Source organism: Manis javanica, chromosome 8, assembly GCF_040802235.1.
Source record: "Manis javanica isolate MJ-LG chromosome 8, MJ_LKY, whole genome shotgun sequence".
NCBI lineage: Eukaryota > Metazoa > Chordata > Mammalia > Pholidota > Manidae > Manis > Manis javanica.
The window spans coordinates 426009-438380 of record NC_133163.1 but is presented as its reverse complement, the minus strand read 5'-3'; the positions used below and the strand labels follow the sequence as shown (position 1 = coordinate 438380).

The following is a 12372-nucleotide window of genomic DNA, read 5'->3' as shown; positions in this document are numbered from 1 at the left end:
TGAGGTCATACCTCCCTGTGGTTATGGGCAGCATTTCCCTATTATTTGGTGATGGGCATCTTCTCATGTTTCTGTTGGCATCTGTGTGTTTTTGTTGGAAAAATATCTGTTCAGGTCCTTGGACCAGTTTTTAATTGGATTATTTGGTTTTTTGTTTTGGCATTGAATTTTATGAGTTCATTATACATTTTGGATATTAGCCCCTTTTGAATATATCATTTGAAAATATATTCTCCCACATGGTAGGCTGCATTTATGTTTTGGGGAGAGTTTCCTCGGCTGTGCAGAAGCTTTTCTGTTTGATGTCGTCCCACTTATTTCTGTTTGCTTAGTTACTGTGCCTGGGGAGACAAATCCATAAAGAAATTCCTCATGGTGAATTTCATGGAATTATTTCCTATAAATTCTTCTCAGAGACTTATTGTTTCCTTCCTTACATTTAGGTCTTTAATCCACTGGGAGTTTACTTTGTGTTTGATGTAATTCAGTGATATAATTTCATTCTCTTCCATGTAGCTGTCCAGTGTTCCCAGCACTATTTGTTTAGGAGACTCTCTTTCCCATTGTATATTTACTGCTCATTGTTATATATTGATTGACCATATATGCATAGGTTTATATCCAAGCTTTCTATTCTGTTCCACTGATCTGTGTGGTGGTCTTAGCCAGGACCATACTGGTTGAATCACTGTAGTTTTGTAGCATAGCCTGAAGTCAGGGAGCATAATACCCAAAGCATTGTTCATTATCAAATTCGCTCTGGACATATGGGGTAATTTTTCACTCCTTATGACTTCAGGGTTAGTGTCTCTAGTTCACTGAAAAATGTCACTTGTATTTTGAAAGGGATGGCATTGAGTCTGTAAACTGCTTTGTGCAGGATGGACATTTCACAATATTAAACTTCCTATCCATGAGCAGGGAAAGGATTTCTATTTATTTGTGTCCTTTTCAATTCCTTCCATCAGTGACTTACAGTTTTCAGAGTAGAGGTCTTTCCTCTGCCCGGTCAGCTTAATTCTCAAGCTCAGGTTTGATTCTTAGGATGTGTGATTTTGGAACTACTTGGATCCAGATGAGTCCCTTCACAAGTAATTAACACCAGAAGATCACCTTAGACTCTCCATGGCATGTACAGGAAACTCTTCTAACCCACGCAGAGGGAATGGAGGGCTGACCTGAGAGACTACAGCAGCAATAGGAAAAGCTTGAAGGTTTTATAACAATCAGTCTTCAGCCAAGCATACGTTCCCAAGGACCCAGGCAGGACACAGCTGTAAGAATTCCCACCTGTTGGTCAGTGGGACCTGAGCACCAGGATGGTCTCAGGGTCTGGGCAGGACATTCTCCAGCTGCTCTCAGGCCTGCAATTTCCCTAGTAATACAACTCAGTAAACCACAAAGAGGATTTCTATTCCAGCGTTCTCCTCATCTTTTATCTCAAATATATTAGATGTCATACTTCCACCAGTGGCACTGGGAGTTATGTCACCTGGGCATTTTAGACGTCATCCCTGAAGGACAAAGGAAGCCACCTTGGTGATATTTATATGAAAAACAGTGCCGCCCAGGGAGCAAACGGCCACACTTCTCTCTTGCTCCAAGGGATGTTCTCACAAGCGATAATTTGGAAAAACTGACCAGGGACACCCTACAATTGGCCCCAGGAAAGGAAAACTGACATTAGAAATTTCATAATTGTTGGTTGGGCAAAAGGAGAGAACTCTGTTTTGGTCCGAATAACAATCCCACCCTACCAGAAATTCGAAGCTTCCGCTTACCCCTGTGCATGCATCAAACCTTGGGTCTGCTGACAAAATGACAGTGTTCATGAGCTGTACTGTTGGGAAATGTGAATCAGGCTACAGAAAGTGCCTCAATTGTTGCCCTGACATGCTGCCTCTGGGCATTTACAATTGCCCAATGAAGTTTTTGAGGTTTGGCAAATTGCCTTCATGCAGCTACTCCACCTCGTGGATATAAATATATGTTAGTAAATGAGTTGTATGTTTCCTCACTGACATGAGGTCACCCCTTGTACACAGGCCAATGCCTTTTAAGGGGCTAAATTCAGTTGTAAGTGGTGACCCCTGCCTGGGGGACCCCTCTGGAATAACCACCTATCAGTGAACCGAAGTTCCAGCCCAGTTCCTTTGACATGTAAGCACATTTGGGCCCATTTCACCACTTCCACTGTGCTTACCATCCTCAATCCTCTGACCTACTTGTGGGCAGTAATGGCACTCTTAAGATGCAAATGGCAAAACTTGTAGATCCCCCAACTACCCTGAGCAAAAGAATAGCCATTGGTCCTAAGTCTCAGATCCACCCCCTTTGGGACGTGCATGCTTTCAGCCTTTGAGTCAGTCTTGCGCCGCACAATTGCATGTGGCCCCTGCCTCGTCTGACTCACAGCTGATAAGAGCATATGCTGGAAATACCGTAAAGGCTTAATTTCTTCTATTGAAAAGAGCAACACTTTGGTAGAGCAAGCTTCTCACCCCACACTCCAGGATATGGAAACTGTAAGCATCAAACCTTACAAAATGGACATGTGGTCTAATGCAAAGACCTCAGAATGATTCTCTTCCACTTTACTGGATCTCTCACCCTTATTAAGTGCTTCTAACCAACCCTGGTGGCACCAAGCTCCAAGGAATACATTCCTTGCTTCTTCTGACTCATCTTACGAAAGGCACCAAGTCCTGCCTGGCCTGAGCTCCATAGGCGACCAGGAAGTAAGGATTTCCCGGAAGGGGAGCAAGCGACACCTCACAACACAGCTTTCCCACATCACAGGGATGCGGCCTGGAAAACTTTCCTGCTTCTTTCTCCTTCATGGAAATGAAACACCCTTGTATGAGTTTCTGAAACCTTTGTAAAAATGGGGAAACCCCATCTCTGCTTACGTCCTTTTGGAAGCGCCACAGTACAATCCCTTGAGCTCTTTCCGAGGGCTTAGTGAGCTAGGCACAGCCAAAGTCTTTCTTTTAGCTTCACTGTTAGCTGACCTTGGATTCCTACAGGCTGTGCTGATCAAGATAACACTACTGTTGAAGTGTCTTTGGCTTCTACTGCTTGCAAAATGTTCGTCAGCTGTTGCTCCGTGTTCACACCTGTCCTTTGTTTACTCAGATGCACTCAGTTATCTCCTTCAGTGAGCTCTCACAATGACCCGTATTCTGCTTTTGTGGGCAATTTCAGCAGGGACTTCCAGGAGGCATAGCTGCCTTTGCGTTTGCCAGAATGGGAGATCTTTTCTGCTCTAAAATAAAGCATAAGGGCCAATTTGGGATTGCACATTGCTTCTGTTCTCTATGATTATTCTAAGCTCTGTATGGTGTCACCTCTTAAACTTCTGTCAAGGTGATGTACTCAGTACCAAGGCGATCACCACCTATGATCACCTGGATATGCATTACGGATGGGAAGAGCCTGAGAGCTCCCCACCCCCAACCCTTTTTGTGACTCAAATGTGGCCAGAAGTGTTTCCAAGGGCTTTGAAACAACCCTCTGACACAGGACATGACAGCCCCGAAATGTCCCTATCACTGATGGTCACTCAATACAGAAAACTTGTCTCTGGATCAGTGTTGCTTTTGATGGAAGATCTTGATTGAAAGGGGGGCAGTGTGAAAACTGATAAAGAGGAACCTGACTGACAAGGCATCAGAGGCCTGCAGGGGGACCTCTCACACCCGCCCTCCTGGAAGTGCAACTGCACAGCCCACAGGACGGAAGGGAGGGACACCTTGCAACTCACACTGTTCTGGCTGCTTTAACGCTAAGTAGGAGGAGGAAGAGTTTCCACCTCCCCTGGCAACAGTCCAACCAATGAGAGGCTGTTACGACCCAGCCAATGAGCAGCCATGACACCTGGAACTCCCAGTTTCCCCCCGTGGGCTTTCTGCTGAGAACAGTCCCCCAAGGCCCCCTTCCTCCAGGAAGGACCATGCTGTCCTGTGTTCCCTGCACATGCCCGGGGCTGAGCCACCGCTCCTCCTGAAGTGCGGTCCCTGCTGTTCCCACCTAGACCCCCTTTGCTGGTGAAGCAACTGAGAGCTTTGCTTTCTGGTTGACACGGCGCCAGGGTGCCTCAGGGGGCACTGAGGAGGGAGACGTGCTGGCCGGGCCCACCGGCTGCTGAGGGATGACAAAGGGCTTGCGTCGCTTACATCGGAGACAGACAGTCCAATTCGGTTCCTTCTGAGTCACAGTTGCCTTCTTTATTCCTGGAAAGACTGGGCGCTACAGGGCGAGGCAGCAGCGCCCAGGACTCCCTGATTCAGGAGACAGTCGTCTGTGGGGCCAATGACTTGCCCTGAATCTCTGGAGAGAGACTATGAGCCGCTGACGGGCAGGGCTTCTTCCTTCCCAGGAGATGCGCACGGCCCTGCCCGGCACAGTAACCCAGCTCCGTCTGCACGTGCCGCCCAGAGATGATGCGACACATCCTCTCAGGGGCCTTTGATCAGGGTGAGCTTCCAGCAGGGAAAGGAGGAAACAGGGACTTGGTCTAATGAAGTGGCCCAGGAACAGCCTTCTCACCGCTGCTTCCAGCAGCATCACATTCACGTTACAAATCTCAACCAGGAAGGTTTACTGGTGAGCTGCTGGCGGCCAGTAAGGCCTGAAGGGTGTTGAGGGGGCCTAGCCAGATACGTGGGTGGTCTGGGGTCCTGGAAGTGGGCATGGTGCCCTGAGACTCCAAGAGTGCAAATGCCATCAGAGCTGACAGGGAGAGGCAAATCCCCTGGGTAATGGTGGAGATGCCATATGATTGTGCATTTAAGAAAGACATTCATGAACTTATATTTTTAGTTCCATTGTAGGTTACAGTGTGTGGTGGAGGGTGGGGTTGATCCAACACTTATGGGAGAATTGACTTATGGGTGAAACCCGAATTTTCTATCGGTTTTAGAATTTAGGAAATTGATCGTTAAATCAGTTTTCCTTGTGTGCAGGACAATTTATCTGCTAATATTCTGACTTCTTGCAAAATCAGCTGTTCACTGGAGGCAAAGAGCAAGTGGTCCAAAGGGAGTTCAGTCACTGTGAGATATTCATTGGCCTTTCCACAGATTCAAGCGGCAAGAAGCAACTGTTGCTTTTAGTGTTCTTTTTCTAATTCTTGTTAGTGTCGTGACATATTTATATTTTTGTCTCCTTCCTGATCTGGTTTGAGGGAGTCAGGAAGTCATCGTCCCCTGTCCCCTCGTCAGCCCAGCACACCCCCTGTCCCTCAGGGTTTCTGACACCCTCAGGATGTGGGTTCTCACGCTGTGTCTCTCGCACAGTAATACACGGCCGTGTCCTCGGGTCTCAGACTGCTCAGCTCCAGGAAGGCTGTGCTCGTGGACGTGTCCCTGGTCAGGGTGACTCGGCCCTGGAACTTCTGTGCATAGCCTGTGCCTCCACTGCTAGGGTTGATCTCTCCTATCCACTCGAGCCCTTGTCCGAGGACCTGCCGCACCCACTGCATATAGTAGCTGGTGAACGTGTATCCGGACGCCTTGCAGGAGATCTTCACGGACGTCCCCGGCTTCTTCAGCTCAGCCCCAGACTGCACCAGCTGGGCCTGGGAGTGGACACCTGCGGGAGGACATGGGAGGTACTGACATGCCTGTGACTGGCCCTGTCCCCTCCTCAGCCCAGGGACAGGGGAGCCCCTCACCTGCAGCCAGTGCCACCAGGAAGAGGACTCTCCAGCTCCAGTCCATGGTGAGGGGCGGTGCTCTGTAGGGTGCACTCCTGGGGTGATGCTCTCAGGGCACAGAGATGCCCATCTTTAACCTGGTGTACCCCAGCTCATTTGCATATTCATGAGGCAGAATACTTTATAGGGAAGGATGTGTCCTACCTGAGAACCAGCAGGTAGTGCACAAAGAGTCCATGGGGTTTGAGGAGCAAGAATCCCAGTCCTTGTTTGCAGATATGTGTCCCCTTCACATTCCTGAGCTCAGTGTAGACAAGGCTCCTTACACTGGGGGACAAGCCCCTCCAAAGTTCCTATTCCCTGTGAGCCCACCTTGAATGGCACGGAGACCCCCTGACCCTGTGCTGGGTTCTGAAATCTTAGTGTCTTACTCCTGGGATCACATTGTCTGTCAGTGCTGCACCAGTCAGTTAATAATCCCTCCACGTCCTGCAGTTCTTCCTACTCAGAGTTGCAGAAACCCTGGAAATGCCTGCATTGCGGGTGGCTCTCCATTGCCTTATCACGTTAGGTAAACACTTCTTCAAGAAGAGGGTATTTATAACTCACAGCAGCTGTCTGTGTGCATCTTTAAATTGTATTTAAATGCCTTAGGAAGTCAGTGCCAGGCCCCAGGAGGGAAGGGATTCTCATTCCCTGCACCTGCTCCAGGGCTGCAGTCCTCTCCTGGGGAGCAGCGCCCCCTGCAACCCAGCCCCCATCCTACAGGGCACGGCCTGTCTGGTTCCCCAGGCCATTTCCCTCAGCACCTCTAGTTCCGTGTAAGTGGCTGTGTCCTACCTCAGGTGCTCGTTCAGGCACCACGTGCCCTGACATGGTCTCCTTAGACAGTGAGGGGACCATACTAAACCCACATGCGCTGCGCAGAGACCAGGAGGTACTTCATGCCACCCAGGGGGCCCCTTCCCTGGAGCTTCCAGAGGCGTGACAGTCCACACTCAGGGTGAGTCCAGACCCTCAGGGCTCTGGGGCATAGATTCTCCTTGAGGCTCCTCTGCACAAGGTACCACCTGAATGGATCTGCACATACTGACCTCATACACAAACCCACTGCATGCCTACAGACACACACACACGCATGCACACACACAGAAGGTGGTGTTCTTGCTGACTCCAGACTTGCCCCTCCCTGTGTATAGCACATGGGCAGTGACCCCACACTAACTCTAGGCCTGGGGACAGTGACTTCCCCTCTCCATGAGAACCACAGTGAACCTTCCAGAGCACAGATTAGGATGTTCATGTCTGTGTGTTTGTTCCTGCAGCACCTAGGACCCTGCAGATGCCCAGGGAGAGTGGGACATGGTGTTCCTCAAATACATATGGGGCCCTGTCCCTTCTTGGCCCAGTCACTACACAGCAGTCTTGTTTCCCCTGCAGCCCAGGCCTGGAGGGGAGACCCCTGAGGGTGAGGGTGAGGCAGCTCCCCTCCAGCTGACTCTGGGGAGGCTGCTCTGTCGGGGCACCTGAGGGGAGGGGCAGCCGGGGCAGGTGAGTGAGTCCAGCTCGTGAGGGGTGCCCGGCTTCTGCAGGACTCCTGGCCACCATGAGGGACTCACTTCTGCCCATCTTTGGGGCTCTACCCTGCTGGTCACCTCCCCTCTGACCCCCTGTCCATGGGCCTCAGGCCTGGCATCTGGTGCAGCATCAGACTCCCTGCTTTGTCCCCAAGGACGGCACCAGCCAGGTCCCTGCGGGCCCCCCACCTCCTCACTCCTGGTCTGTGGGTCTGGTGGAAGCCTGGGACACACCTGATGCCCCACAAATCCCATGAGGACAGGGAACCTCTGGCAGAGAGAGAAAGTGTCTCAGGCCAGGGGAAGGTCCTGAGCTCCCTCTTGAAGCTGAAGATGTCAGAACAGCACAGCTGTCCCTTCCCTGGTTTGCTGTGAGTGTTCCCTCTGGATGTCCCCGAGTCCCCTTGTGCAGACACCGTGTGTGTCCTGTGGCACCTGCAGCATAATCTGCTCTTTTAACCCTGGGTGGTGTCATGTGTGTGGAGGGCATTACATCCTCAGGATTAAACAGTAGGCTTCAGTGGAACTGCTCTGGGCTGTGACCCTCACAAATCTGCTCATTGAGCACATCTGCTGCCCCCAAATACCTACCTGGGTGCATGGTCCCAGTCCATTTCCCTGAGACAAAACCCTGTTCACTATTACCCAACAGGTGGCATCACATGACGGTGGGCCCAGAGCAGGGAGGAATCCCCTCCCGCCCCAGAACACAGGTCAGGAGAGTCCTTCCCTGAGGGTCTGCCTGGAGGAGGTCTCAGGGATTTCTCAGAGATCAGGCTTCTCCCCCCGTCAGAGCCATGAGGGGGTGTGTGGATCCCATCTGAGAACATGGAGGCACTGGAGGGAAGGCCCACGCCAGGGTGGGTGGGGCCCAGGCGCTGTCCTCCCTGTACCAGAGCCCCCTGTGCCCCCACCGTGCATGACCGTCCCCTGAAAGGGCTCCTGCTCCTTGTGCTCCTGCAGCTTCTGTTCCAGGGGAGCAGATCACTCTGTGCCCTGGGAGGAGCATCGGAGGTCATCCTCCAACCTCACTGAAGGGGTTTCATCGGGAGTGTTAAGTAGCAGCGCTGATGGGGAAACCCGGAGAGTGTGTCCGGCTCCCGGCTCACCAGGGTCACCCTCTGCTCTGGCTGCTGTAATGAAGACCCACAGGCGGGGTGACTGATGAACAGGAGGAATTTATTTCTCACAGCTGTGGGGCCTTGGCTCCTGAGACCAGGTGCCAGCAGGTTGGGGGACTGGGGAGAGCCTCCTCCCTGGGGTCTGTCCCTCCTGTGACCTCATGTGGAGGAAGGGGACATGGGAGCCAACTCAGTGCTGGCTCACGAGGGCCCTGACCCCACTCATGCGGCTCCGCCTCCTGACCTCAGTGCTTCCCAGAGGCCCCGCCTCCTAACACAGCATGTTGGCCATTGGGGTTCAAAGTGCACATTTTGAGGTAGTTTCAGTTTTAACCTGATAGCAACCCCTGAAGAATCAATACATAATTCCAGCAACCGGAAGGCTGCTCGGAGAGAGCCCATCACCTGAGGAATCTCACGGATCCTTGGAAGCCTCTCATCTTTGGACCCACAAGGCTGATGCACCTGTTTCATAATCGGGTCATGACTTTGGGGAGTAGGCTCCCTCCACCCAGACTCTGGACCAACCCCTGGACAATTGGATTATTAGCATTACTTTGCTATTATTTTTGCTTGCTGACATGTAAACATACTTCCTATTGACTCAGGTTATTGTACCTGCGTCTGCCTGCAAGGTTGGCTGCTGAGGAGGCAGGAACCAGGAAGGCTCAGTGAGGGTGAGGAAGGCCTGGGATGATGGGCAGGGGCACGGGGGGGCCAGGGACCCGAGAGCCTGAATAGAATCCTAGGTTTGAGGCAGAGACACACCCTGTGAGCAGACGATAGGGTCAGACCATGTCCACTAAGTAGTCCAGTCCCAGCGTATTTTAGGTTTCTGGTGTTTCTGGGATGCACCCGAGTTTGGCTGACTCACCAGTAGATGGGCGTTGGGCTGTGGATGGGGTCAGACCCTCCTTGGGCTCTGGATCGGTGTCCAAGTTTTCATTTTTCTCTCAAAAACACGACAACTTGTTTTTCAATGTCCTGGCTATTGTCATGTCTGCAAACATCTGGGGACAAATCGGGAGACACGTGGTTGGCAAGGTCCTGGGAGGACTTTGCGATGCCTAGAAGCGGGTTTGTGGGTCAAATGTTTGCTTTTGCAGAGGCTCCATTTGCAAGTCAAGGGCCGTTGGCTTCCGTTCCTCTACTCTCCTGTGATCCTGCAAGCTGACCACAAATGACTGAGTGGCAGCCCCTATAACAATGCTTAGAGATTGTCCTGTCCACCTATTCACACTCTTGCAGTGTCCCCTTAAATCAGGGAGAAGATTTCTGTCTGATGCGGAAATGGACTAATTTTATGCTCAGGGCCTCAGCTACGGTGCTGGGTGCCTGTACAAAGTCTGTAGACTGCATCCCACAGGGCCTTGGGATGCCTCGATCTTCCTGAGAACACAGCCTTAGGTCAGCCCACATGGAGGGAAAGGCGTCCACGGTCACTCCCGGCAGGCCCAGGCTGCCAGCCTGCAGCCCAGCCCCTTCCCAGTCCTTTGCATGTGCATCTGATGCTCTAGCCACCTGTTCTCCTGATGTGGGTGGCTCCCTGGAGGCGGCCTGTCTGTCTGATGACCGCCAGGTAGGCACAGGTAAGAACCCTTCATACTGTGTGTGCACAGGTGTTTGGAGACTGGTGGACATTCACAGCTACACTCACAGGTGTGTCCACAGAGAAGGGAGCCCACAGAGGTAGCCAGATGGAGGCTCATGTGTCACCTTAGCATAGCTCATGAATAGGGGGGATCCCAGGGCAGGGAGGGTTACAGGCTGAGGCAGGAGACGTGGTAAACAAGCATCACCCGGTGGTGATCATGGTGGTCCCTCAGGTGAAAGAGGCTTCCACAGATCCCTCTTCCAGAACCACCTGAAGTTTCTCTACAATGTCAATTTATTTTGCAAAAGAGGACTTCAAACTTGTACTTCCTGTTTAGGCCTTGGGGGGAGGGTAAAGAGCAGAGGTGTCACCCTGGAGCTCAGCACGGGCCCTGGGCACTGGGCAGACGGTGCGCCCTCTCCAAGCAGGCCTGCCCTCCAAGCACAGCCCTCCTCTCCGCAGTGTCAGATTTAGCAAGAATCCAGTAGAGAGAATGGGGTCGGATTATCCAGAACCCTAGTTCAGTTCTGATAGGCCATTGTCTGATGCGGTCAGGCAGCCCCACTGTGGGTACTTCAGCCTCACCTGGGATGGGACACTAGGGGCAAGGACAGTCACCATGAGTCCCACTACACCAGCGCTGTGCCTCAGTTTCCACAGGCTCTCACACAGGCCTTCCGGAGAGGCAGCAGACAGAGGGGACACTGTAATCCTCCCCACCCCTGGGACCAGGATTGAAATTGCTGGTGAGCATTGATGGGCGTGCTGAGGAGAGGGGCCTCCTGGACTCTGTTGTGTGCAGGAAGGAGAGGAGTTTGTACGTGGGAATCGGGAGCCCGTCCTTGGACCAAGCATTGGGCCTCTGTGCGCACCCATCCCCCTCCAGGGAGGATCATAATGCAGCGGACTTTCAGGAGAGTGAGGGTGTGTGTCTGCAGCCCTACTGAGGGGCAGGCACGGGCATGGTGTCCACACCTCTGAGAACATCGGGACCAGAGCAAACCCAGTCCCCTCCTCCCTCACCCCCAACGCCTGCTATACAGGCCTAACACAATGGCTAAAATGGAAGGCCTCACAACACCAAGTGTTACCGTGCATACAGACCAGCTGACAGGCTCACCTGGTGGTGGTGCGTTTGAAAATCTACACAGTCGCTCTGGGGCGCAGGAAGGCAGTTTTTTACAAAGCTAAGCGTAGTTTTATCCTATGACCCAGAAGTCACGGTCCTGAGTGTTTACCGACCTGTCACGAGAACTTCCGTCCACACAAACTGCACAGGAATGATTGTCGTTGCCCCCTTCACAAGGGCTGAAACAGGAGGCAGGCAAGCTGTCCTTTCACGGGTGGGGGGTGAGTGCTCTGTGCTCCACAGTGCCCAGCATGTTTTCACATCCGCACCCCAGTGCCGTGAGGGCTCCCGCTTCGCCACACCCCTACTTCCCCTCTGCTTATCATAGCCATCCTAGGTTCCTGGAAGTGGCACATCCTGGTGTTTTCAGTTTCTTTTTCCCTAAGATATGATGCTGTGGAGCATATTTTCATGTGCGTGTTGCTCATTGTGTGTCTTCTTTGGAGCAACATTCATTCAAGTCCTTTGCTGCCCCCCTGTTTAAATGTGGGTGTCTTACCATTCTTTCGTTTGGTAGTAAGTGCTCTTTGCATATTCTGGGCACTGGACTCTTGCCAGGTTTGCAGATCTTTTACATCATTCTGTTGTGTGTCTTTTCACATTCCTCCTAATGTCCTTTAACGACAAATGTCCTTGGGTTTGACGAATGCCAAGTAGCTCTTCTTTCTTTGCAGCTCTCGGTGTCATAGGAAGGACCACGTGACACATCCAGGGTCCTGAAGAGCTGCTCTCAGGCTCCCCTGCGGGGGTCCCAGGATGTGCCGTCTTACATTCAGCTCCTCAAAGCACCATGAGGTGGTCTTTGTACATGCGGTAAGGTTGGGACAGATTCATTGTTTGCAAGTGGAAATCCAGTTTTCCGGGCAGCATGTGGGGAGATACTCCACCTTGTGCTCCCCGCAACCTAGACAGGATCAATTCACCCTGGAAGTGTGGACCTCTCTGTGCTCGCTGAGTTCCATGCCACTGGCTTTCGTGTCAGTCCTCATACCAGGAGGAAACTGTTTTGAGCGCCTCCCAAATGCCACAAGGATCCCTCAGTCATGACTGGGGACGCAAAATGGTGAAAGCACTTGAGAGGCACTTTAAGTGTCCCTATGGACAGTCCAAGTAATGGGGCGGGGAGGTCCTGAGGGATTTACCCAGATCATGTAAAAACTTAGGTTCTCACAAACTTCCACAAACAGATAATGCTTATATCTGCGTTGTTCACTTCAACTTCTCATAATGTACATTCTGCTCACAGGGGACAAGTCACAGGGAACAAAGGACCCCACAGCTTTGGGACTGGAACG

The 12372-nt window shown here is 51.9% G+C and overlaps 2 gene segments (V, D, J or C); both read right to left on the bottom strand.

Annotated features, from left to right (window-relative positions):
• LOC140843225 (immunoglobulin heavy variable 1-3-like) overlaps positions 1-12372 on the bottom strand; it is a 29771-nt gene that overhangs the window by 7524 nt on the left and 9875 nt on the right.
• Positions 5254-5790, bottom strand: LOC140850674 (immunoglobulin heavy variable 1-46-like). The segment is given in 2 exon segments: positions 5254-5592; positions 5675-5790. Coding segments are annotated over 2 exon segments (363 nt in total).